This window comes from Dermacentor silvarum, chromosome 4 (assembly GCF_013339745.2).
Source record: "Dermacentor silvarum isolate Dsil-2018 chromosome 4, BIME_Dsil_1.4, whole genome shotgun sequence".
NCBI classification, from domain to species: domain Eukaryota; kingdom Metazoa; phylum Arthropoda; class Arachnida; order Ixodida; family Ixodidae; genus Dermacentor; species Dermacentor silvarum.
This window is the reverse complement of record NC_051157.2, coordinates 43,096,358-43,123,701: the sequence shown is the minus strand read 5'-3', so window position 1 is coordinate 43,123,701 and position 27,344 is coordinate 43,096,358. Positions and strand designations below refer to the sequence as shown.

The 27,344-nt window shown below is 45.6% G+C and overlaps 1 protein-coding gene across 1 annotated transcript in view; it reads left to right on the top strand.

Moving 5' to 3' along the window:
- The first annotated feature begins 13,320 nt into the window (after window positions 1–13,320).
- Window positions 13,321–27,344, top strand: part of LOC119449875 (Down syndrome cell adhesion molecule-like protein Dscam2) — a 69,286-nt gene continuing 55,262 nt past the window's right edge. Inside the window, exons 1-2 of the mRNA XM_049666416.1 lie at window positions 13,321–13,420; window positions 13,688–14,050. Coding sequence (XP_049522373.1) covers window positions 13,321–13,420; window positions 13,688–14,050 — 463 coding nt within the window. The remainder of the gene's footprint in view (window positions 13,421–13,687; window positions 14,051–27,344) is intronic.

Sequence of the window (27,344 nt, the reverse complement as noted above, 5' to 3'; positions counted from 1 at the left end):
CACGGCGATGGACCTCAGTGGTGACCTCACCACAGGGCCATTACCATAGGAGTGCAGTTCTTGTTCTGTTCCGCAGATTGGCACATTATCATCAACACCAGACCTGAGTGCACGTTCGTGAACGCCATGAGTGGAATTTGAAAGCAAAGATAAACTTATTGCATGTTTTTTGAAACATACATTCTGTAAATTTGCACACTTTCATTCCCAATTCACCTCGTGTCGAGACACAACATATTGTGTCTGCGCATGTGTCGAACGTGCAGCTTCTCCGGCGTTTCCTAATGTGCGTGTTTTTTTTTTCTGTTTTTCTTTCTTTTTTTTCTGAAGGAGCCTTAGACCCTCTCACTTTCACCGTCTTCGGCAGTTTCCTCAAATGCTTCCTTCAGCTCTCGAATATCTGTTTTCTTTTTCTTCCTTTTTTCTTTCTGTTGGCCATATTTCCTGACGTGAGAAGCTTACTTCTGCGGTTTGACGCTGATAGTCACATCGAATTTTGAGACCTTGACTTAGGTGCGCAGGCCATTCTTAACTCATGCACACAGTGTTGGCTGACACTTGACAAAAAGACGTGTTGTGTTGCACAAGAGAATTAGATGGACTCATGACAGCCCCAATATCGTGAGTCAGGTGGTAGTAGCCACTAAATTGTAGTTAATGTTTAGACAGCTAGCTGTTGCCAAAATCAGCTAGAAAGTTCTTCGAAACAACACAAACCGATCTGTTCTGGCATTTGTGATAGCGATCTCCTCAAATTTGCGCTTTTTCGTAAAGCACAGTTCGCTTGTTAGTTGCCACCGGACCAGCGAGCATGTGCCATCAGACAAGTGAGAACTATAGATATCCTTGGTGCATGCCGCTTCGACACTCTGAAGCCCTCGGAAGAAAATCAGGGGCGTGTAACACACCACGCTGCAACCACCACGATTAATGATAGCGGACATAAAGTATTCACGATACAGAGTCAGCCGTTCGGGCTGATAGCTCGCATACTTGGTGGGCGCTCATTATTAAACAGAACAGAAGCAATAAAGCTTCAAGATGTAAGACGGGTCAGATGAACGCGGCGCTGACTGTCGAATCTGGGGCAGGATCCATAAAAAGTTTTGTTAATAAGTGCTATTCGCCATTAGTCGGCTACCTTCGCGTCACGATTGGCTGGAATTTGATCTTACGAGCAATTCTAGCGTAATATATTTTTGTGTATATGGGCCCTGCAGATGTTCGTAAGTGCTGTTTGCCATTAGCCAGCCACCTTCGCTAATATTACGGTCAGCATAAGGACTTGCAGAATTTTTTCCTATGAACAATTCGAGCGTAAGAGGTATTTGCAAATACGGGACCTGAGCTGTCTTCGTAACGTGTCTCTTGTGCACCTCCATTCTTTCTTAACTGCTAATCATTACCGTGCAAAATCCAATAGTTCTTTAATCGTTCAGGCTTTGCCATAGTTCGAGCCTGTCGTATGGAAAAGAACGGGCTAAATGCAGCAAGTTAAATGCCATCATGCATCCTGGAGTGATATGTTATCTGTGCTTTGTATCTATACTTTTTTGCCAATCTGACACATGACCTTGCTCCAAGAGAATTTTCATCACAGGTACCCAATGATGAGTAACACAAGAGCGCAACCAGACGCCGCCGAGGCGACGAATGTATTGAACTAAAACGTTATTACATTAACGTTAAAACACAACAATATTTCTATCAGTAGCCAGTTGGCTGCTTCTAAAGTTTTTCAGTAGGCATTCTTGGTGCGGAGTTCATCAAAAAAAAAAAAAACTTATACTAGCCACGAAAAAACAAATTAACGAGGGTAGTGTAGCGGCATGCAGAGAAAATTCTTGAAAACTGCAAAAAAAAAAAGAAAGGCCTTCATTGTTTGCTGCAAAATGTTGGTCCTGCCATCGCCACGTCTCTTTCATTTACTTGAGTTTACATCGAGCGTGGACATGCAGAGAACGCTCATAAAAATTATAAAATAAAAAATAAGCAGAAAATATCCACTATAGAGTTTTAACACGAATTTATGAACCTAAATGAAGCACTTGCGCAACAACGTGCGCAACTATCATACCCCAGGATATCACAACAATATCCATAGAAGAACGGATATTTTTCATCTTGTAAGTCACTTATTGTGCGCTCTGGGACAAAGGTAGTCTTATAAGAACATACAAAAGAAAACCAGACGGAAGTGACAAGATGAAAAGATAAGAATTAAAGACCGGTAAGACAAAAGTATTATCGCTTTCAGAAAGAGCAACACTCGAAAGGGCGTGGTCCACGCAGTCTCAGCTGTAGGCAAAAAAGAAACAGCCCGTGACATGCCTCAGGAGGTGCATCATAGAACAATGTAGCACAATGAAGCAAAGCAAGCAAATTGCGTATTAAAAAATACACACACACAGACAAGGTGACATAGGTGACCGAGAGAACGGAGACGCGGAAAAAGGCGCTGTCGCCGATGAAAAGAAGTAAATAAAACAATCGCGGAGAAACGCAACAAGCCAAGCCAGGAAAGAGCCAGAAGAGTGGAAACATGCTTTCGCGGATGACATGAGGGGCCTTGAAAGAGCGCGAGCGAGTGGCTGGAGACACGGCTTAGAACAGAGGAAGAGCGTTGGCAAAAAAGAGGCCCGAATTATAAGGTATACGGCCCACACGAGCAAAAGAACGCGAAGAGGACGACAAAGGCGCGCGTTTCTTTTGTGCACAAGTATGGAATCAACGGTGCTGGAAGTGGCGAAGGTGTACTGCGTTCTGAGGCGATGACAAGCAAGCGGCAAAAGCCATACGCGCAGGAACGCGGCGGGCCAACAAACGACCTGCGTGCTCTGCGGACAGACCGAGAATAGCCTTCATTCGACCTTGTTCCCTCTCCGACTCCACTCCTTGTTGCGCTAGGCTGAAAAGAAAAGAGAGAGGGAGAAAAAAAGATAATAGAATAGAGAAAAGCACCGTGTTATTGCTTTTCCGCTGAGCATCTATTGAAGAGTAAGGTAGCCACAAACAAAAGGCGGTCCTCTGTCGGAGGGGAGAATTAGACAAGGGGGTTGAAAAGGCCACACGCCTTTACGACATCAGAAGCAGGCTTCGACGGATGAAAAGTAAGAAAGCTGAAAGGATAGGAAAAAAAAAAGGACACCCAGAGGGCGGTGAAGCAAAATGCTGAGAGAGGGATCGAAAGAGAGGGAGAGACCCAGAGGGGAGGAAAAGAAAGCAGGGAAAATAAATGGCAGAAATGAAATATCGCCTAGAGCGCCTCGGGCCTCGAGGCGCCGAAGGAACGGAATCCCTCCGTGTAGACTTCGGAAAAGAGAACAAATTCCAAGCACGGCCGCACCAACGGGGACGGACGAACGCACGTAGAGACGCCGGCGAGGCAACAGTCAGGCGAGGAGTAGAGGGAGCCACGTCGCAGCTCGGAGGGTCCCAGTAGCGTGCCACCGGTGGTGCGCCGGCGGCACAAACCCGCGAGCCCAGTAACCAACGGGAAAGGAAAGAAACACGGCGGATGAGAGATGTTGAACACATTTGCGAAGGCCGCGCTCTGCTGTGCCGCCGGGACCCGCTCCCATTTGTCTTCCGCTGAAGGAACGAACAGACGTGCAGTACCTTCGCGTGCGAGGCTTCTCAGGGGCAAGCCATCAGTATACTGACCCACCACCACCACAAACAGCAGCAACAGCAACCTTCTCTGCACTTCGGTCGAAGAACACCCGATTTCGGGCAGTTTTCTCACTGGTACTGCGCTGTCCACACATTCGCCCCTCTGCGTGTCGGTGTCATGAGGAACTCCTTCTCTGTTCCGAAGCTTCTTTTCTTCAGCTTCACTTCTCCACCTTAGCTTGGTATGCGGGGTTCTTCTTGCTGTCCTTCTCCAGCAAAACTTTAGGTCGGGATTCTCCCCAGTACAGAGAGCTGCGCGTTCCTGCGGGTTAGAGCACCGGTGCGCACAGTCACGTTCAGCTGTTTATAATCCACGGTGGAAAGGCCACTTGAAGTGGTGGCCGCACGTACGCGTTTCCTTGTCTCGGCAGTCACAAGTCGTACGTTGGACTAAATGCATTTGTTCGTCTTTTTTTTTTCGATATTACAAGCCTGTTGAAAGGAGTGTTGCTTATTGTCTTCACTCCTAGCTGTTATTACTGTCCTAAGTGGAAACCCAAGCGCGCTACGTTTACTCTGTGATTGGCGAATCGTCATGCGCTGTTTTACAAACCCTAGTCATTAATTTTATATGCCCTGCTATAAGGCACCGTGTGCGCCTTGCTAACCGAAATGTCGTAAACGTCATTGCCATCATTAGCATTCCTGATGTTTAAGTCATTGCATGGTATCATATCTTAATGTATTCCTATTATACGTATAGTAAACATATATTATATCTTACAAATAAAGTATTGTGAGGCATGTAGTTTTATTAGAGTCTTCTTGATTCGTTTTAAATTTGACCATTCTTTCAATGCTGCTCTTCTGGGCTTTGCTTTACACACCAAAAGTAAATGGCCAACATTTACAATTTGTAAGAGAAGAGAGAGTGAGAAAATAAATACAAGAAAAGGCAGGGAGAGTAACATGACGGATGTCCGGTTAGCTACCCCATGCGGGAAAATGGGATTGACAGAAGGAAGATGGCTATAGGAGAGAAATTTCCCGTGGACAGTATAGTAGACTCGTGGTGTCTATGAACACCTTCTCAGGTACGTTCATTCAATAAAAATATTAGAGCCTGCGTACCTGTCTGGGTTGATGTTGGATGAGACCAAGCACTCAGGATCTTTGCCTTTGTAAAGGATTGGCCGTCCAGTTGGCTGAACGGGCTCCGAAGAGGCTGAAGTTAGACGTCGAAGTGGGTTGAGTAGCAGAGGGTGCGCTCGTTGATCTCCTTACAGTTGGAGTGTTCGCAAATGAGAGAGACAGCCATTCCAGTGAAGAAGCAGTATGAAGTTTTTAACGCTACACCTAGTCATTGGCGGCAAAGCAGTGAAGTGTCACACCGGGAGAGGGCTGATGGTAATTCCAACTACATTGAGGAAACGAGAGACGGTTGAATACTCCGGAGTCTTCGAAAAAGCCAGCGTGATGTCGCGAGCAGTTTTGCGAAGTTCCTTAGCTGTGTGCTTTCCTAATAGTGGTAGAAGTGTATAGATAGAGATACAAGCTCTAATATGCGGGAGATGCTTGAGATGTTATGATTATGATATATTTGGTGATAAGTGCACACACACACACACACACACACACACACACACACACACACACACACACACACACACACACACACACACACACACACACACACGCACACGCACACGCACACGCGCACGCGCACACGCATACACGCACGCGCGCGCACGCACGCACGCACGCACGCACGCGCGCGCACACACACACACACACACACACACACACACACACACACACACACACACACACACACACACACACACACACACACACACACACACACACACACACACACACACACACACACACACACACACACACACACACACACACACACACACACACACACACACACACGCACACACGCACACACACACACACACACACACACACACACACACACACACACACACACACACACACACACACACACACACACACACACACACACACACACACACACACACACACACACACACACACACACACACACACACACACACACACACACACACACACACACACAACTCCGATGCCGCCTATTCAAATACATGTAAAACGCAGAAATGCTTTTCTGAGATAACTCCTGCGCTGATTTTCATGAAATTTGTTGCATTTTAACGAGAAAGTGAAATTTTAGTGACTGTTGAAGCGAAATTTTCATTTAATGCCTGATTTTTTTCGCAGCGATTTAAAAAATGGTAGCCCGAAGTTTACAAATTTGTCTCTCTGCCTCAAAAACAGGTATCGAAGTTTTGTTAACTGTAGCCGTTAAAACATCCAAATCGCACAAATTTTATATCTTAATTTATAATGTTATCTTAATTTGTATGTTTTTGCAGAAGTCTTACTCACATATTAGTTGTGTACATAAGAGCCATATATAATATACCTATTTTGTCCGCTTCACAATTTACACAATTGTGATGTAATTTTTGCTTGCTTAGAGTGGCAAGGATGGTAACACTCCCAGACAGAATTCACGCACCAATAGCAGATGATATACGCGTAGCGGAGCCATCAGTGTAAGTATGACTGTGAGCCCTGTAGCTGGCGTTAATATGTTCTAAAGCAAAATATGTCAGCGCTGGACCGGAAGCATTTCTCTTGCTCTTGAACCCAGACACGAAAGTGACAATTGACCACGAAAGAAATTTACATGGTGCCTCCGTCGGCATAGCTAGAAGGGCTTTGATAATTCGCCGAGTGGGAAGCTCCGCCTCACAGGACCACCGTCTGAGGCAAGCGGATGACCCGAGACCGTGGCAGCATAGCGCACATGGTCTCGTAGAAACTCCTGCTGCAGAGGCACTGGAACCGATAGGAACCGATAGGCGTCTGCTTTCTGCAAGGGTTCCTACACTTGATGTGTTTTCGGTAGGCCGAGGTGCACCCTCAAGGCCTTTGTTTGCGTACGAGCTAGTGCTTTTATGTTGGTTTGCGAAAAGCCCTGTAGCATAGGATGGCTACATCGCAGGAGACCTTCCCAGAAAGCCGTATACATGGGTAGCAGAACATTCGCGGAGCAGTCCCCAGTGTTGCTTGATAGCATACGGAAGATGCAGGAGTGTAGACTGCGCCTTATTAAGGGCGAATCGGGCAGCATAATCAGCAAGTTTGTTGCCGAAAATGCCGCAATGACCGGGAAGCCACTGGAAAATAGCACGTCATTTACCGATAGTGCGAAGCCTAGATGTCAGTGACGGTTCTAAAGCAGCTCAATTTATCGCTTCAGACGAAGTGCACGCGGGCAGCGTTCACTATTACACAGATGGTTTGGCCACTTCTAGAAATTCCACTGCCGCTGTCATCGTTTCGGCCCGGTTGGCCACAGCCAAGTTCCGAACATCGCATATGACCACGTCCACAGGTTCAGAACATGCTGTACTTCGTGTCGCGGTGGAGTAGGCTGACCATGAATCCCTATACAAATGGATAGCATTCTGAGATTTGTGAAGTCCTTGTTAAACGGGTAGTTCTTGATGCTAAAGGAGAGTGGCAATCATATTGGCAATGAGACAATGGTTTCTCTCGCGAATTGCTAGTTAACATTCCGCGTCGTACGTGCACGGTGATGTCTTTGCACAGAGCTTCAGTTGCAGCCGCGCTCTGCGTACAGCATAGTTTTGTGGCGTTACAGGCCGTTTGGTACGTGAACCGATCCATTTGCGAAAACACTTCTGGAGCTTGTTGATTATAACTGAACCAGGTTCCCAGTGAAGGCTACAGCTACAGTCGTTACCGCATGATCTTTCTTTAGCGAGGAAACGTAATTTCACTTCTACGGCGCATTTACGTGCTTGGCCTCCATTTAATATGCACCATATTCGATAGAAGAAAAAAAAACGGCAATTAAGACTTGAAAACTAACCAAACACTTTGCGTTAAATCAGCGAGTAAATTGAAAATGCTTGCTTTCGTTTATACAGCTAGCAACAAACCAGACGCGATATTAGACCTCCCGCTTGTCTTGCAGATTAACTCAACCTTATCACCCAAGCTACCGGCTGACGAGAGAAGATGGCAGATAGGTTAAAAAAATAGAGACAATGCCAAAGAATGGAAAAATCAAACATTTAAGAACTAAGGCCTTGAAAACCCTAAGTTTAAAACTGCAACAAGCAAAATACCCAACGTGGGAAAAACTTACTAGTCACAGATGGGCTGAGGGAATTGGTTAGAGTAGCGAGCCTCTTAACTTTCCGTGTCGCTTAGCAGTGTATATCGATTTTCTTTTATTTTTATGTACATAAACCACTTCCACGTGAGTGCATCGTTTTCTTACTTCATTCCTTCTGATTCAATTAGGCTGCGCTAACCCACACTCTTAGCACGTATTTTCTTTTTTTCAATCTTTACCGAAAAAGGAACGTTTTCTATTAAAATCGCGTTTCACTCGATCGAAATGGGCACTCTGTGCTTCCGGTCGCATTTAATCAGCAGGGTGCAATTAGTGACAACGAGGTTATTAGTTATGTCAGCACTTGGTACCTTTGATGATATAAATATATGAGCCATTCGGCACTGCTACAAAACTCCTTCTTGAAAATGAAGTTTTCTTCACTGAATGCCTCCTCTTTTTATTGCGATAGCAATTATATGGACACTCAAAAGCAGATTTCTGCCGTCGGCGTCGCCGTCGCCGTCGCCGTCGCCGTGAGGTTCCGTATGACGTCATTTGGAGAAGAAATCGTCGCCGCGCGCCGAACGCTGTATGTGCGAGTGAAAGGGCGCGAGGGACGCGCTCTTTCACGGGGAGTGAACGCACGGCGGAGAACAAACGCGCGTTCCGCGCCGTGCTTGCTTAAGGGCTGCAGAAGTAGGCGTCTCTTTCCTCCTTTACAATCACCATATATGTGGAGCAAACGCGCCTTCTTCCGATGCGCGAGAGGCCTTGGGGGAGGGAAGGAAGGGGGAGGGAAGGGAGGCGACGTTTAGCTGCGGCACCAAGTGCCTATTTATATCAGAGGCTCCGGCAACAGTCACCAACGCCGCACGCATTTTGAGCGAACGCGGGCAAAACGCCGACGGCGTCGACAACAGTTCTGCGCGTTGCCGGTGCTGCTGCATGTCCAAGTTTATACAGCTGATAAAGCTAATATCATTACTCCGTATAGCTCTCTACAAATTTGCTATCGCAATTGATGCTTCACCTTTCAGGTGAAACTGCGACAACTTTTTTTAAACTCTTTAAGCAGAAGTCGTCGGCACTAGAAAAGGTTAAGTGCCTATCTCTAGTGGCAGGACAGAAAACTTTTCGCATTGGAATAGCCGACAAAGCTATGTGTGAGAATTCTGGTCACGCGGAGACCCTTTAACACGTCCTGTGAGGCTATTGTCGTTATACTGTACAGACACGATCCAAAGTCACTGCGCTAGCTTGCTTTAATCGTAGACCATTATTTTGGAATGCGGACCTCATAAGCTATTGTAGCGGATGGCGACGAAGACACTGGTGAAGTTTTTAGGCAAACAGACCTGCACAAGCCACATTCGCCTGAATTGATATCCATAATGAGGCTCATAATCCTGTGCTGTGATGGTGTGTGGTCCGTTCGGCGGCGCGCGGCGACGATTTCATCTCCATTGACGTCATACGGAACCTCACGGCGACGGCGACGCCGACGGCAGAAATCTGCTTTTGAGTGTCCATATAATTGCTATCGCAATAAAATGAAATAAAATAGGTTACGCGTTATTGGGCGCGAACGCTGACACGAAGTTGCTAGCACTAAGAAGAGTTCTGAACGATTTAGTAAAAAGGGGGAAAATAAGAATAAGCGACAGTCCCGCTACTTATACATTTCATACTACTTCGAACTTATGTTCGCACCAAATGCGAAGTGTTTCACGGCAGTGTTCTTATTTCAGGCCTACAACTTATCATGGTTCAAGTATGCTCTCGAGCGTTAATGGATCATTGCGAACTCCCCCAGTTGCCATATATATATATAGTGTAGAGAGAGAGAGAGAGAGAAAGAGAAGTTGTGAGAGAAAGTCAGGGAGATTAACGAGAGTGAACCCAGTTGGCTACCCTGCATTTGTGAAGGGGGAAATGGGAATGAGAGAAGATAAGAAATGAATAAGTTGACACTTTGCATGGGGACACACATAATGAAGCGTTAATCCTTCAGTTGTAATCAAACGGTAATACTAGCTGGTGCATCTCAATCACTGTAGCAGCGGCTTTGTGGCTTTGCGCATCGCAGGCGCGTGAGGCCATGGTTCCAAGATCTTCTCTTCCGAAAAATACCTGTCATCTAAGTACTTTAAAACTGTCAGATTAGCAATCCTCTCATTTTCATACTTGCCGCATTTGCTTGTGGTAGCTCGGTACAGGAAAATTCAGGGGTGGAATACGTAGTCAGAGAGAAGGGTCCAGGCGATGCAGAGGAGTGTGCCGGAAACCCGGTGCCTTCCACAAGCTCCGTGTGTGGTTTGTTGCTGCCGCTGCTCTTCACAACAAGATGGGTTTCGGCACGTCCATCATTCTGAGCACACCTAGACGCTTCATCGGCATCTTCGTTGCCCGTTATTACACAGTGGCGTGTAAGCAATTAAAAAAGTGACGTCGTGTCCTTTTTTAGGCTAGTTGATAATAAAGCTGTCTGATTTCAAGCATTACTTGGCCGCTTGCTCCCCGTTGTAAAGCGCATAGAAATGATTAAAAATTAAATTATGGGATTGTAGTGCTGTTTGCTCTCTGCTGGTTTTAAAGAGAAATGTTCAGTAATAACACATGAGCTGCTAGCTTACTGATAGCTCATTCTAAATGTGTCATTTGAAGACCGAGATTGAGGTCCACATAAGGAAATAATTAAAATTGAAGCTTGTGTACAAGCAGTATCGTACAAATAATTATATCCTCCTGGGACTCGACAGCAGTTCAGTGCATGATCGCTCTTCAATTCAGTACTCATTACCGACTGGTACATTACGAACAGGAAAACCCTATCGGTTAAATACCTCGGAGAGAAGCTGAAGCGAGCATCACCATGCATGGGGACAAAGCCGCAGCCTCCCCATGTTGCTTATCATAAAACTCACTTTTCTTGGCGCAAAGTCAAGTGGTGGTGTAACAGGCTGGCATGTTTATGCTGTATACCAAGTTTTCATGTCCCGCCTTGGTATTCAAAAGACACTTCGTGGGTGCTTTTCGTTGTTTATGACTACGGAACGGTATACTACATTCTAGCGAGCGTGTCTGTCTCCTACAGTTCCGGGCCTACGTAACATATCCCGCTAAATAGAACACGCTACAACCAATAAGCATCAATTCTCTCGGTAGCTGACGGCAACAATGGGACTAAACCATTTCCATTCAGTTCGGCCATCAGTCTGACGTTATATTCCGGATATATCCCGGAATATCTTTCGTGACAACTAACGAGTTAAATTTCAAAAAAGGATTGAAATTAATGCGCATTATACGCAATCAGTTTTATGAGGATCTAACCAACCTCCAAGATATAAAAATATAAAGAAATATACATTTGGACTATATACACAGCTACCGGTAAGCCATCAGCCCCGTGTGCACGAAGACTGTGCAGCTGATTGGTTGTCGTCGGGGCCGGAAGGAAGTGATAGGCTGCTCCATTAAAGCAGGTCACTCTGCGAAGCTATCGACGAAAAAAGATTTCCCCAATGCCTGAGTAGCTGAGTCGCCGGAAGGCGATCGAGACGCGCGCATTCGTGTAGAGCATCGATTTCCGCTCCTTTTCCGTCAGCGCCATCTCCAACCATGAGACCCACTCGGGACCCGGATTCGGAACTCGGGACCCGGAAAGAAAATGCTCATGTTGCTGCTCAAAGGAAGATGAAAACGGCGAGCGATGAATATGGATCATGTCCTGCGACAGTCTAGTCAGGTGCCATTATTCAAAGCAGTCGGGATATTACATTTCTGAAGCCAATGATTGATCACTGCTATTTTGATTGCCACAATATTGTAGGCAATGCCATTTCACTTGACGTCTTTTCATAAGTAACCTGCGAATTTCCCATCATATCTCTAAAAGCTATAGTATGACTGCGCAGGTTCTTAAATTACGTTGACCTTTGTGAAATGCGCATTGCGAATATTTTTGCGAGACGGATATTTGAAGCTCTGAGGTGAAAACTGAAGCTTGCCTCGTTACAGGCCTCACTTACTACTCCCGATGAAGCAATGCCCTATTTAATTAAACGTTAATGCAGCTGGTACACACATAAAGAGCACAGAAAGATAAACAGAGACAGCGCTGACACCAAAATAAGTTTCTTTCGAAAACAGGAAGAAGAAAAAGAACAGCATATAGACTCACAAATAGTTGTGTACATGTGCATAAATAGACAAGTTCAAGATCTATAAAAAATTATCAAACGCAAAGAAAAAAATGAGAAAAGAAAGAACAAGAGAAGTAAACGAGAATTGTAGCATAGACGCTATCGTCAAGCCATTATCAACCGAGCGAGTCTAGCGCCGGTATAAGGTAGCGATTTCTTTCACTTGGTTCTGCTCCTTTCTTATTATCCACCACTGACAGCCAGCCAATTCCAGTGATTGGCACGGTACTGATTCGTAGACAGCGTTCGGGCCCCTGATGAAACGCGAGAAGCTAAATAATTTGAACAGAATCGGTACATTATCCCGGCATAGCTGTTATATGCTTGGATGATGTCAGTAGAGAGAGAGAGTAAGATAGCGATAGCGGAGTAAGATAGATAGCGATAGATAGCGATAGCGGAGTAAGATAGCGAGAAATGAGATGCGAAAGGCGGGGAGGTAAACCGGAAGACAGACGTCCAAACTTTCCGATACAGCGCTACACACCTCTTGCGCAGCTCTCCCTTGGTCGGTGGCTTCTCCTGGTAAACAGTGCTACTGCTGTGAAGCAATATTTTTACCAGATGCAAGAAAATTATCGGTAAGAGAAAAAATAAAATTAAAAAGCCTATATTGGCCTTTTCTTTTGTCGAAATGTTGGCTAGCTAATAGAGTTACTGTTCTTTCTCGTTTCAGAAGTGAAAATCACCCCCCCCCCCCCCCTTCACTTACGCGCGACAAGGCGGTGTCGGGGAGGCTTTTAAAGATGCACACATTTGCACATCCCACGCTCTATATAGCCCACACAATATCCACACAGTTGCCCCGACTGCAACGCACCGGCCACGCTTTCTCACGCCACGTGGCGATGCCAGCTAATAAATTTGATACCGTGCCAACCACACCCGAACGCACAACATTGGGAAGTTTTTCTGTCCAGCGTCGACGCCCGGGACCAGCTCGATCTGGCCAATAGAGCGCGCCGGGTGGCTGTAGCTCATGGGGTCCTGGACTGAGGGCTCCACCCACGAAGGAGGCCTTCCGGCGGGGAGGGTCCCGGTGTGTTTTATGTACCAATAAAGTTGCCCTCTCCACCTCTCTGTCTTATTCTCGTTTCTACTTTGTTGCTGTATTTGTCAAAAAGTCAAATGTATAAGCGTTCCAAGCACTTTTGTTTTGACCAGCAGCGTCAAGCTGTGATAAATACGTGAATGAGGACATATTGTCCCGTTGTGGTGACGGTGCAGAACAAGACAGTGCGAAACAATGTGCGCGTGTGAGTGATTGAGTGAGTGAAAGAACTTTATTTCGGTTCAGAGATGATGCAGGGAAGACCCCGCGCCACCTGGCTAGTCCCCCGTAGGGACCGCCAAGCCGAGCTTGACGGCTCGATCGCGGTCACTCTGGACGGACAGGCGTGTCAGTTATTCTTAAAAAAGAACTCGCAGTCTATTGTGTATCAACAGAAGCAGTCACAGGGATCGCTGCGGCGTCCGCTCGACACATCAATCAACATCACAACATCAATCAACCAACAGGAATAATCAAACAACACATCAATCATTATAAATCAATCAATCAATCAGTAAAGGAGTCGACATGCATACGGAAAACTGCCAAACTGCGTGTGTATATATTTTTCCTTTTCTCGGCTGAGCATGTCTCTCTCTTCCTCTCTTTTCGCAGCTGTCGCGTGCCTCTTGGTGAACCATCCGGTCATCGTAGAAGGATCCTCCGGGCCTCGCTGGTTGAGCGGGCCTCCTACGCGGCTCCTGTTCTCAAACTGGACGGGTGCAACGGTGCGCTGCTCGGCCGACGGGGACCCGCGCCCTCACGTGTGGTGGGTGAGCGCCGCGGACGGACTGAATGCCAGCGCCCTACCGGCCGCCACTTCGCGACCGCAGCTGCTCACGGTCCACGAGGGCACGCTCACTTTCCTGCCCTTCCGCGAGCACCAATTCCGCGCGGAGGTGCACCGCGGATCCTTTCGCTGCCGGGCGCGCAATGCCAGAGGCACCGTGCTCAGCACCGCCGTGCACGTCAACGCCGGTGAGCACAAACTCCCCGCTCCCATTGTCGTTCAGGAGTCGAAAACGTACTGACGGCAGGAACAAACGTGCCAAAGAGCCAAATATATGAGCGAACATTGCTACTGCTTAGCTTAGCACAGCTGCTTGTCACACGGCCTAATATGACAGACTATAGTTAGTACAGCGTTACCGATACTGCCCTTACCGTTACTGGTACTGTCTGCCACCTTGCAGGCAGGCGCGGGGTCTACCATGCATGCGCAGCCAGCTGCAGGCGGCATTCACATAGTGGTAATGGTAGAACGTTAACGCTATGCTAAATCACTCTAATGATAAAATAAAACATAACATGCCTGGAAGGAACGAAGGCGGACGAAAACTTAACTCAAGTTTGAATCTGTCTTTCTTGAGTTGGTGCTCCTTGGTGGTGAAAATATAATGATAGAGTCTGCGTCTTCTCGAAATGAGGCGCGTCTAGCACCAGCAGCAGAATGTTGTCGATGCGAGTGGGCCGGCTCAATCCAACAAACGGAGGGAGGGACGAGGAGGCGCGTGATTATACGTGCTCATATAATAATAGCCCAGGGACAATTAGAATACGTGTGGCCACCTAATCTGTGCTCATAGAGTGGGGGGATGGTGTCGTTAAGAAGCGGGAGTGTTTGAGGTTGTAGATGTGAATTAAGCAGCTTCTTGTATATGAGCGAACGTGCATATTGATCAGGCTGATCAGCCTGAAATTTCTAGTTAGGCGTGTCATAGTTTCAGAGAAGAATGCGCAACCGCCACCCAGCATTCGTTAGCAGATTTCGCTTTGGTCCCACGGGCCAGTACAAAGTGTGCGTGAGGTCACATCTGCACTACGCACACCGTGGGTCGTGACAACTCAAGAGCGCGCTATAAATTGGTTTCACATTTTCGCGATTCAGTTTCTGATGATAACGTTCGAATGTTGCTGGTCGTAAGCAATAAAATTTCTTGTGCACTCTTAGTCAGAAGGTCGGAAAAAACTCTATCTATGACAAGATCTATCTCAGGGCGGTCTTGCAAAAATTATTGTTGACGCCTGGCGCTAGTAGCCTCAGACAACGAGGACAACTGCCTCTCATAATATGTTGGGGTTTGGAAGAAGTTAAGTAGGGACCACCTCACACAGGTCGAAATACACCCGCAGCTGCTTCTGAACTTATGACAAACGCTGCGTTTCCCCGCAGTAAAAGATGTGCGCAACGCGATATATTGAAATATGCTTCTTTGTGTTCGCTTTTTTTATTGCCTCGAGTACAATGCAGCACTTGAAGACGCCGAGCTCTAACGAACTAGATACAGACAGCCTCGCTCGCAATGTAACGAGAAAAGTAAGCGCCAGCTATCTTCCTGAGACAGTGTCGCCAGCACTTTTCTACGAGTACGGCTAACGATGATTCAAGTTTAATGGTTTTTGCAGCACTGAAGCGAAATTTCAAGGCTTTAAGAAGCGTGTCGCACGCGTTCGCGCTTTTTTTTTTTTTGGCGTCCAATACCTCTAGACAAGGTTCGCTTATTTATTTTCTGAGAATTTTATGTCACATTGGGCGAATTTTTTTAAGCATTCAGCGCAAAAAAAAAAAAGTGCTTGAACCTTGACGACGGCTTTACCACGAGACCGCCCTCTGTCTGAATTCTCATATGATATGAATGTCGACTGAGGAAATATCACGCGGCTTTTTCTGCGGACCTCTCTTCGCGTCATCCGTGGTAACGCTAGAGAATGTCGGATCGGAATTCATAGTCGCCGTTCTTAAAAAAAAAATGTACAATTCCGGCAATGGCCAGCTTGCCGACTAGTTTTGGTTTCTGTCAGAAAAAGTTTGAAAGAAAACCGTTACTCCTCATGCAATTCATGTTTCCTCCTTTAAAGTTTTCGCTCGATCAGGCGCTCCGATTGTGACCTTCGTTGCTCGCCCCACGTAGGTAGTGATTTGTAACATATATCCCCCACATTCTTCTATATCAAAAGCGTTTTCGACTTCATACATGTTTTAATCTCTCCCGTTTTACTGCCACAACTTGGTTTTGTCAGTTGTTGCTGACCTTTTCAGATAGAAATTGTCATACGCCAAGAATCGATGGCACGAGTGAACAGAACCTGACCAAATCTATCTGCAAATCGGAAAAACAGGAAATGTTGGTTGGCGTTTCCAGGGAAACTATGGTGGGAAGGAATGGGGGGGGAGCGACAGCATCGCATAACATTAGCCAGCCCTGAATCCTGTCCTCAGATTGCATCAGTATACATTTATCACCAAAAGAAGTTCGATAATAAAAAAAAGAATGAGAACTAACAAACTCGTGCGCGTAATTTAGCGCCTTAGTACATGTAACGTACGTAGAGGGAGGCATGTTGTTTTTATAATAGAACGTCCTACTGGTTATACCGAAAGAACAAACAAAACATAAAACTTACCAGTAGGCAGGTTGGCGAGCCCAGTTCATTTTTTAAGTGACAGGTCACAAAAGTCATAAAGTACAGTGGCAGTGTTGTACTGTTTCCTACGCCACAAAGACATCATTGGAAGTTGCATAGGGATACTGCAGTTTCGATTTTCAAGCATTTGTGTCAGTGTGCCTTAAAGAAAAAGTATCGTAGCATGGAGAAAAACTAGGCTGTTTGCTGCTGCTGTTTGCACACAAAACAAAGAAATGTTTTTCGTTTATTGTACATCCGATGCGAAGTGAATGTATAATGACTGTTGTCGAAGACAAAATGAGTCTTCTAACGTTGACAGCCTTCTTTTTTGTGCTTCTAGTCTTCCAGTGAGAAAAAAATTAACATTAAATATTGCTACACACTGAAAGGCGTCATGCCAATGAGCGCTGGAAATTGAATGTAATTTCGAAGAGGCTGGGCACGATAAATATAAAAGTTGGTGCCATAAAAAAAGTTGTCGCAGTTTAACCTGAAAGGCGAAGCATCAATTGCGATAGCAAATTTGTAGAGAGCTATACGGAGTGATGATAGTAGCTTTATCAGGTGTAAACCCTTGGACATGCAGCAGCACCGGCAACACGCAGAACTGTTGTCGACGCCGTCGGCGTTTTGCCCGCGTTCGCACAAAATGCGTACGGCGTTGGTGACTGTTGCCGGAGCCTCTGATATAAATAGGCACTTGATGCCGCAGCTAAACGTCGCCTCCCTTCCCTCCCCCCCCCTCCCCACCACGACCTTTCTCGCGTCGGAAGAAGGCGCGTTTGTTCTACATATATGGTGATTGTAAAGGAGGAAAGAGACTTCTGCAGCCCTTAAGGGAACACGGCGCAGAACGCGCGTTTTTTCTTCGCCGTGCGTTCACTCCCCGTGAAAGGGAGCGTCCCTCGCGCCCTTTCACTCGCACATACAGCGTTCGGCGCGCGGCGACGATTTCATCTCCAATGACGTCATACGGAACCTCACGGCAACGGCGACGACGACGGCGACGCCGACGGCAGAAATCTGCTTTGGAGTGTCCATATAATTGCTATCGCAATAAAACATAATGAAACATTTTTGATTGAAGTCAGTGCCTCCGTGCCTCGATTCCAGTAGTACATGCCTGTTCATATTGGTGTAACTCTATGAGTAGCCGGAAATTCTCTGCGGTGTGGCCTGTCGGAGTGGTTGACAATAACAATGGAATAGAACAGACGGAATTGTTTTTTATCCTATACCAGCAAAAGAAAAAAAATGACAAAGCACTGTGTAGGCAACATCATTTAAAAAAATGAAACAATCGAAAGAAAAACCAACCCCCTACCCTATTCAATGCCAACTAAAACGAAAAAAAAATTATATCGGAAAGGGGAAATACTAGTTACCTAACTAGTTGGTGAATCTTCGCAAATGACGCCTCTAGCGTAAAGCTCGGCGGTATAAACTGGAAGCCAAGCGTTGCTGCTGGATCTTTAGAAACGCTGAGACATGGCGAGCACACGGAGGGGAAAGCAGTGAGGCGTACTTCCCAGACAGAGAAATAACTACATGCGGATCAGTAGTCGCAACATGTTGACTAACGGAGTCACAACCCCGAAAGACAAACTCCAACAGATAAACTCCGCCGGTCGCACCGTGGGCTCTGAATAGTAATGCATCTGTACTGCGCAGAGAGTAAGTACAGCTGCAGAATGCCAGAAAAGCAGAATAGATTGAAACATATGGGAGAACTAAGATGAGAACTAACGCACACCACTATGCCTTCTTTTTTTGTTATTTTTAGGGATACGCGACAGCTGCTCCTTAATAAGCAGCGTGGATGCTTAAAAAGAAATAGCGAGACTGAAGCTGCGTATTTGAAAATAGTGAACCTAAAACTGGAGCGCTGAAAAAAAAAAAAAGACGACGACGAGCATGACAGAGAAAAAAAAATAAACAACTGGTGAAGCAGAAGGAAGAGCGAATGATATATGGCGGTCTTCTCTCCAAAAGGCAGTTACCTCAGACTAAATGATCTTGGTGGTTTGTTGTGTCTGGGCTAGACAAGCGAAGAGAAGATAATCAAAGATAGTCTAGTGTAGGCAACAGGCCTCTAACACTAAAAATTCGGGCTGCTTTACATTGTCGCCTTGTAAGGAGCCCGCCGCGTCTTCGGCACTTTTTGTAAGGTCGTTCTTCGCACAGGGAGGTCGTCGGGCGCGCAAATAAAACGAATTCAACCTAAGGCACCTTATTCATTCGCTCTTTCTAGCTGGATTTACAATAGTGCATGCTTCATTGGAAGTGTACACGCCATGGATTTGCAAAGCCAAGCAATAAATTCACGAAGAGCTTCAAAAAGTAAGGCGACAAAGAAAGAGAGAGAGAGAGAAAGAAAGAAAAGTAAACACGTTGGGGTATGGATTCATTTCACCCCGCGCACGTCTCGTGTTCCGGCATAGCGTTCCAAAGGAATCCATATTTCGTCCGTCGGTGAAGGCAAGCGCACACAGAGAGACGCCCTCCTGATTTGGCATTCGAGCCACGCCTACGGATATACACACACAGCTCTCATAATCTAACCAAGCACTGTTTGCCTCCCCCCCCCCCCCCCCCCCCTCGCACATGACAGTGTGGGGCCGCGTAGTGGCAATGTCACGTGGCTCGGCAATAAAGCGACGGGGACGTGATTTCATTTGCAGTCTATCTTCGAAGCTTCCTTACATTTTATTTGGGCTGCGAGGTGATAAAAGGGAAAAATAAATTCGCACTTTCACTTCAAGTTAGAAACCGTGACAGCGGTAGGTTGCGCTACTCGGGAGATCTGCCTGCTTCTTGTCCTCTTCCTTTTGATTGGGTTGAGGTTGCGCATCGAATCTAACGCGTGACCTTACTCGTAATATCTAGATCCAGTTAATGGATAAGTCGACATCAGTGTGGTGCCAATTAGCGAAGCAGCAGCCGAAAAAAAGAAACAAAGAAAAAAGAAAGATTTTAGCCTACGATCTTCCGGATCTACCCAGCGGGACTACTTGTGGGAGTACATTCGTGCAAACAAATCGAATCAAACTGATAATTGCCGCACGCGAGGCTTCTACAGTTACCGAAGTTTAGTAGCTAATTTGCGCAAGCAGCGCAAGCGTTATTGGTCGAAAAATAGGACATGCGGTGTCCGCAACCCTTTACCATACGAACTAGTGAGTCTGCAGCGAATAATTGTTATAGACGGGTATGGCTTACGTAAAAGAAGAAGATAGAAGCAGAGGAAAGGTAAGAAGGCAAACCAGAAAAACACTCAGGTTTGCTACCCTGCACCAGAGAAACGGAAAAGAGATTTAAAGAAATAGGAAGGAAGCAAGATGAGTAGCAAAACTGAAATAGGGCGCACAAAATTTTCAGATGGCACACCTCACTTACATGCGCACAGCGTATATCAGAGGCCCATAGGGCGCAGAAGGCCAACTAGAGTTTGGGGTACATTTAGAGCATAGATGCGTTATGATCGCTATCCTGGTAGCTTCAGTTCTGACAGTGGCTGGATGTACAGTGCCGCTAACGCGGTTCACAGCGTCTGCCTCTCCGTACTATAACGTGGGTTAGATGCACAGAATGCGTTTGATTTTTCATCATAGTCACAAGTATCAAAGTAGAGCTGTCGGCCAATCCAATAAGACAGGAGTACAACTTTGTAAACACCGCACCAAGTGACAGTCGGCGCAACCTAGTGTCTTCAGACCTTGGTAGCCCACTCGGTAGACAGATCTTGAAATCTGAAGCCAGTGACTGTTCTCGAATCTCGTTGAGTTCTAAAAAAATTATGAGGTTTTCCGCGTCGAAACCACCATCTGATAATGAGACACGGCGTAGTGGAGGAGTCCGGATTAATTTGGACCACCTGGGGTTCTTTAACGTGCACCTAAATCTAAGTACACGGGTCTTTTTTTTTTTTTTGCATTTCGCCCCCATCGAAATACGGCCGCTGTAGCCGACATTTGATGCTGGGACCGCGTGTTTAGCAGCCCAACACCCGTCGTTGAGTTCCTCAAGGCTTACGTAAGAGGTGCGCGACATACAAGCAGTGGTAATTTTCCAGTGGCAGCTTGTATAAGCCAAGACGTTTGACGGCGCGAACTTGGACAAAGGACGATGAAAGAGGTGACGGACGAAGACCAGCGCTTGTCTTTCTCGATCTGTCGCCTATTTCGCCGCCTTTGTCCAATTTCGCGCTGTCAAACTTCATGGATCAACATGAACTAGCTCGGTCGCATACCTTATTGTATATGTCGATGGGAACTATACGTATTGATGAAAATTCTACAGATGCTGTCAACGACAATTATGATTCTGAACAAACCACATGCAAGTCGAAATACTATAACAGCTGCCACCAAGAATTTGCGCGTCTTGCATGACTAACGTGCTGTCGACCGCACATGTGCCCAAGGAAGACGTGACCAATTTTGTAGTTCACTCTGGACTTGAAGTACGCATGAGACGTAAATATGAGGGCAACGTGTGCGAAACGATTAAGGTGAAGCTATCGCGTTCATAGGGATTAGCCGTCATTAACAACAAAACGCGACGAAACGAAGCAATTCTTTTTTCTTGATTTAATATTCTTGCCACCCGATTTAGACCTATGCCCATGGTGTGTTTCTCCTATTTTTCACAGAGGTTACAATAAAGAGAAACGTGGTTAAAGTTCATCAAAATGGTTCATCTATCACGTGTTTCTTTATTTCTTCTTTTTTTGGGTCTAAACACATTTACTTTATCTCATTGAGCGGATGACACAATTCGACAAGTTCAAGTGGATTACTGAAGAAGTGGGCGTTACTTGCGGGACAAATCAAAACCGTTAAGTGCGTAATTAAAAATATATTTGTAATTGACATTTTAAGTATTGACTTCAGGGAATGTGTTTCAATTGCGAAAGTGAAGCCGAGCATTAGTAAAGGCACCTATTTTTAGCAGAAATTCCCAAAACAGCGCGGATTTCGAGATCACCGCTTTCATATTCTGATAAAATATGTTTTAGCGTAACAATGAATATTATCCCTAACTGCGTGATGCATGCTTTTTGTTAGGTGAAATGTTAATGTATGTTGTAGCAAACCTTAAAGCTCCGTGATTGGTCTACTCTTATCATCCCGTAATTGGTGCTACTCTTATGACTTCTGATAATAAACATGACTTCACTGCTGAGCGACTTCAATTTCACAATCAATCCTAGCATGTTCCCTGAAGTGAGTAACTGAAAATGTATTTAGTTAACTTTTTTAATTATCGACCTGGGTTTTCTGAATATTCATGTAGGTAATTTCCGCTTATTCTGCAAATTCATTTGAAAAGGCGGAAGAGCGCTATCTGTCGCAGGAAATAAAGAAAATCTGTTCGAAATGAAAAAGAATAAAAAACGAAAAGCAGGTGCTATAGTAAGTGGGTGTACTTCCAAAACAAAAACAAAAAAAAAGAACAAAAAAATTGCGACCAAACCCGTCTCCCGATTACTGTCTATGGTATTGCGTTAGCATTAAACCAATATAGCGGCACAACGTATTGTCACCGTCAAAACTAGTCATGTATGAGGCCTGTCTTGCCGCGGGACTCCTCTTTCGCGCTTGCCTAAAAACACTCGGCGCCATTTAGCGTGGCCTCCGAAACCAATGGCGCGCCGGTGCGTACGAGTGCTTGGCAACGCGTGTTGCGGCAACCGGACTCCTCTCTCGCGTTTCTTTTTTGGACGCGCTGCGTCATCTAGTGGCACCGCCGAGAAATACGCGCGTGGCCTCCGAGACGAGAAGCGCGGCGCGCCGGTGCCTGCGAACGCTGAGAATGATTCCCTCGCTTGCCGAACGCTCAGTGAAGCACAATCAGTGACCCATGCTGGCGAGAGGTTCCTTAAAAAACGGCGCATACCCAGTGCATTCATGGCGGCGCTCGCTAACGCGTAGGCGTGAAAGCGTTCGTTGGAAAGCGGCACATACCCAGCGTATTTGTGGCGCAGCCTGCTAATGTGTCGAGTTGCTGTCCTTGAGGAACCCTGTAGACGAGGGTTAGATTCCGCTCGACATGGGAGAATTTCAAGGAATGTTTTTTTTCTTTGTCACTGTAGAGCGGCACGTTGCCACATACTCAGTGGCCCAAGTTGATGCGATAGTTTGTTTCGAATCCTGTTACCTCAGCACAGCTGCCCGATGTGCTGTCCATTCCACCACTGACTACCCAATCACCCAGGTAGGGGGTAAATGGGGAGATACAAACTCACAAACATATGTAGATTCGCGTACGCACACACACACACGCACACACACACACACACACACACACACACACACACACACACACACACACACACACACACACACACACACACGCACACACACACACACACACACACACATATATATATATATATATATATATATATATATATATATATATATATATATACCGTAAAAACCGGAATATAGGTCGAACTTTTGTTCACAAAACCATTGCGAAAAGTCGACCCTCGTCTAAATACTGTCACCATTGTGCAACCGGCTGAGTCGCATTTGTTGAAAGGTAAGGGTGTCTTTCGGTACTTTTGCAGATGCAGAAGATTTTTTTTTCATTTTTAGAATTAGTTAGTTGGGGGTCGACCTATAGTCCGGTTTTTACAGTATATATATATATATATATATATATATATATATATATATATATATATATATATATATATATATATATATATATATATATATATATATATATAGCCGACGGACAGTGCAGGAAGTACCCAAGGAATGCTAACGCATTACAAAAACGCTGTTAAAATTAGCACAAGAAAACTGGGATTAGCAAATAGCGTTATCACGTGGATCGGTCTCGCGCAAAAGAAAATTATAATAACGCCCCGACAATTACGACAGTGACGCATCAAGAAAGGAGGAGGCTGTTTCATCAAGGACAAAGCGCTTGGCTGCGCAGTATTCAGTCAACGTGACTTCTCCGTCCATGCATGTGTTTCTTCATAGTGACAGGTTAACCAGGAAGCTTAACGAAAACACAACTCCCATCACTGAGAAACAGGTACGTTCCAGTGACTGTGGTGGTGTAGGAAACAACTACGCTAGTATGCGTTACCCACCAGGTGCCCCATAGAGGCGATGTTATTCACATACGCGCTGTAGTCGCCGTTAAATGTTTTCTCGTAGTGTCACTACATTACTTCTCCCATTTTATTGTGTGCCTCGAACGGGTTTCAATCGGGTTAAAAGCCACGTGTCTATTTTGGGAGATCACGCGCGGGCAAGCTTGACGCGTGATTGATTAGATCTCCCATCCTAATCCCACCGCCAAACTTTCCAGTGCAGTTATCCATCATATGGGAAAGATGAAGTTCGTACTTTCAAAAGGCTTCTCCGTTTCGCAGCACACCTTTATCATCACTGTTTTTTTCCTGATTGATGAGAGCAAGCGCCAATCACCGGGAAGCGACACTTTGTCTTTCTTGATTGCGCTGAGCTCTCGATTCGCTGTAACCTGAGCTCTTAGGTTATTAAATATGTGCGCGGCGGATTGAGTTCAAGTCCTTTAAACCGCAAATGGCGCAGTTGCCGTTGAGCGGATGTTGTTACCTTTCGAAAGGTCGGAGTAACTGGGTTATTACAACTGGGTTGTTTATGTTGTGGATTGGTCAGTGCGGCTCTGTTCTAAATCTACGCCAATCTCTTCTTTTTCACAAGCATCTTTTTTTTCTTCTTTACAATGAGCTTTAGCGTTCATCTCACATCAGGCTCCCTTCAAGCATCACAAGCGTCAGCTAATTAGCTTCTCCACTCGACGGTCATATCTCAAGCTTCGCTTTCTCCGCTGGCATATCGGAACCCCAGATTGATGTTCCATTCAATTTTGCTGCCCCCATTACATTCCACTAGATACATTTGTTCAATATGTATGTTAACGCCACCACAAAGAATATGTAATTGGGTCTTGATGGTTATAAAGTGAAATTAAGAGAACAGACCAGGTAATTACTAGGGTAAATAACTTGACCAGAACACGCAATGGAGTCATGCTTCGAGTATAACAAATAAACACGCAGAAACAGAAAGAAACTCGAGCCATCTCTGCGAACGTCTTATACTATAAACGCACATACACAACGCGGTATCAGCCACAGACACACAAACACCAACGCACGCTGACACCTCACACATACAAACACGCAGAAACGTACGCACGCACATGCCCTTGCGTGCGCACACGAAAGGCAGGCTACAATAAAGTATGGGGAACCGTGGAGAGTTCAGTTCCCAACTTTGAGAAGCCGGGCTCCCAAGTGCGAACGAGAAAGTTTGAGGAAAGACGACAGCTTCGCGAGACCAGCAAGAAAAGGCAGGAAAGCAGCGAAGCTTTGCCAACTTTCGCCGGCCAGCCGGAGAGCAACGGCCTCCGGCGATTGGTCGCTGATCTTGTTTCTCGGACCAACATTTTCTTGCCGATCTCCCCTCAGGCAGAGATTAGGGAGTGTTCGCTGCCGCAGCAACGTAGCTTTGCGAGAGTCTACTCGAAGCTGGAAAAGAAAAAAAAAATAGGCATGCGGAAGTAGTTTGTTTTACTACTTTTAGGGCTGGCTTTCTCTTATTCATGGTCGAAACGTTGACCTTTTCTTGAACACAACAGTGGGTCATCCAGCGCTCCCGGCAAAAAGTTAGGTTCTCATCATGACTTGTTAGCCGAGTTCAAGTCACCTGCTGCCGGATGAAGGCGAAATAGCCTCCTTGAAGCAGGCTGGTCACGTAGCAATTTTTGTTTTGCCGTCTTCAACGAGGAAAGAAGAAAGCCTTGGATGGGGCCTGTCTCTTTCCGAACACCCTCTGTGATCTCCACAACGCAAGCACTGGGGCATTTGGGGGCCGCGAATCAAGGTGCATTTGGAGAATGCGTATCGACCGACTTTGGGAGCTCTTCGATGATCCGTCTGGCCAGCTTCGTGCAGTGCAGCCAATGCTACGGGCAGTGTCAGCCAATAAAGAACGCCAACGGGCGCGTTCCTCGGAGTAATAGTTATCAAACATTCATCTCTCACGGAACATTTGACCACAGTGCAGATCATTCAGCAATCTCCTCGAGTGCGCTTCCTTTAACAAATAAAAAGAGATATCACATCAACATTGACATTAATAACCATGTCAGCATATACATAAACACCACAAGAAAAAAGAAAAGCGGGCTAGCAATTGTCTCTAAAGGGGACATCTTAGTTTGAAGTAGCTACGATTATGGGGTGTAACCTACGTTAACTATCGTGGTGAAAGTCGATGTATGCCAAACGATGCTGCTGACGTTAGACTCACTTTAGGTCGCCCGAGCTCGCAAGTCGATTTCAATTTGAAACATGTTTTTGTTCTACGATTTCATGTGAATAAATCTTGCGAACGCAGCTTCGTGTAGGTAGGTGGTCACAATTGCTTTGCCGCAGTTTCAAATGTGCCTTAAAATAGACAATGCTCTTATGCGGTATGTGTCTGAAACTTCCCCGGTGGACTTCCTTGAATTCTTTCGAGAGTTACTGGGTAATAGTGCAACACGGCTTCAGAAATGATATGGAGTCTTAGGATATGGAGAAATGAATCTCTTGTTCCCTGCTGCTAACGCTGGCATGATCCTTTCACTCAGGCCGCGACGCCCATCGGAATATTAGCGATTGATATTGGGGGAGCTTTTCTGGTTCTCACTCCTAACAGACACAACAGGTAGCCTTCACAACAGTGCGGGGTGTTGTTGAAACAGCGAGTAGGCCCAGTAGACGCAATTTCTTCGACAAAGCTGAAGTTGAGAGCGTCGTATAGGTAGTGATGTCTACTATATTTAGGCAGTATCGAGAGAACAGAAATAACTGGTTCAGTCTCATTGGTTCTAGCTGCATGAGTGGCCAAATTCAAAAGAAAGAAATTGTTGATTGATTTAAAAAATGAAAAACACCCCTTCATGTTTAGGATCTGTGACTACTTCAATTTATGATTATATTTCCTGTATGATTAATATTCTCAGGTGTCTCAAACTGTGTACTTGGAAAAAATGAGTCCAGAAGGCACCTGTGTCTGCATTCCCTCGGTGCACATCTTTTCGGCTGACATTACCTAAACCCTATTTTTTGTTTGTTTCTAGCTGCTAGCGGGCGCTAACATCGTAATTAACTCCCTTCTAGAACGAAAGAAGAGTTTGTTTTATATTTCGAACGTTCTCATAATATTAAAGCCGTCACGTATTCGTGAACTAAAATTTGGGACCAGTGGAAAGAGATTACCTGCCCCCTCACATTTTTTTGGCCCACTTATTAGACAGACCAGCCAATAACCTGAAACGGTTTTTCTTGTGCCATCAGCTCCCATGTACATCTGCGTGCAGTGTTCCATGCACAGGCACAGCTAAACTGTGCTCTTCTGTATTAAGACCTAGTCGTCTTTAGCTGGTGAGGCTTAACCTCAACGTCAATAACAAATTATCAGGTAGTGTCCTTTCTCACGAAAAAAGAAGTAAATGCAGAGAGAAACACCAACCTCAGGGAATCCAATTTATGAATGAGCAATTTTATTGTGATGAAGTCACTATGGCTTTATGATGACTCCAGAGGACCTGCAATACCTGAGCATGTTGTCGTTGCGAATATTGGTAATAACTTACTTTGTGAGAGATAGAGAAAAAGCAGAGAGGTCGATCTGGGACAAACGTCCTCTAGATTGCTATTCTAAACTGTAAATTGATTTGCAAGCTACATGTTAAATATGTGGTTGATCCGAATGTGTTTAGTATTGCGTGCACAAAAGTGAAATTAACTGCGGAGCACTTTCAACTGCGTACTTTTAACCAAGGTTACCTTATATAGATACTAAGA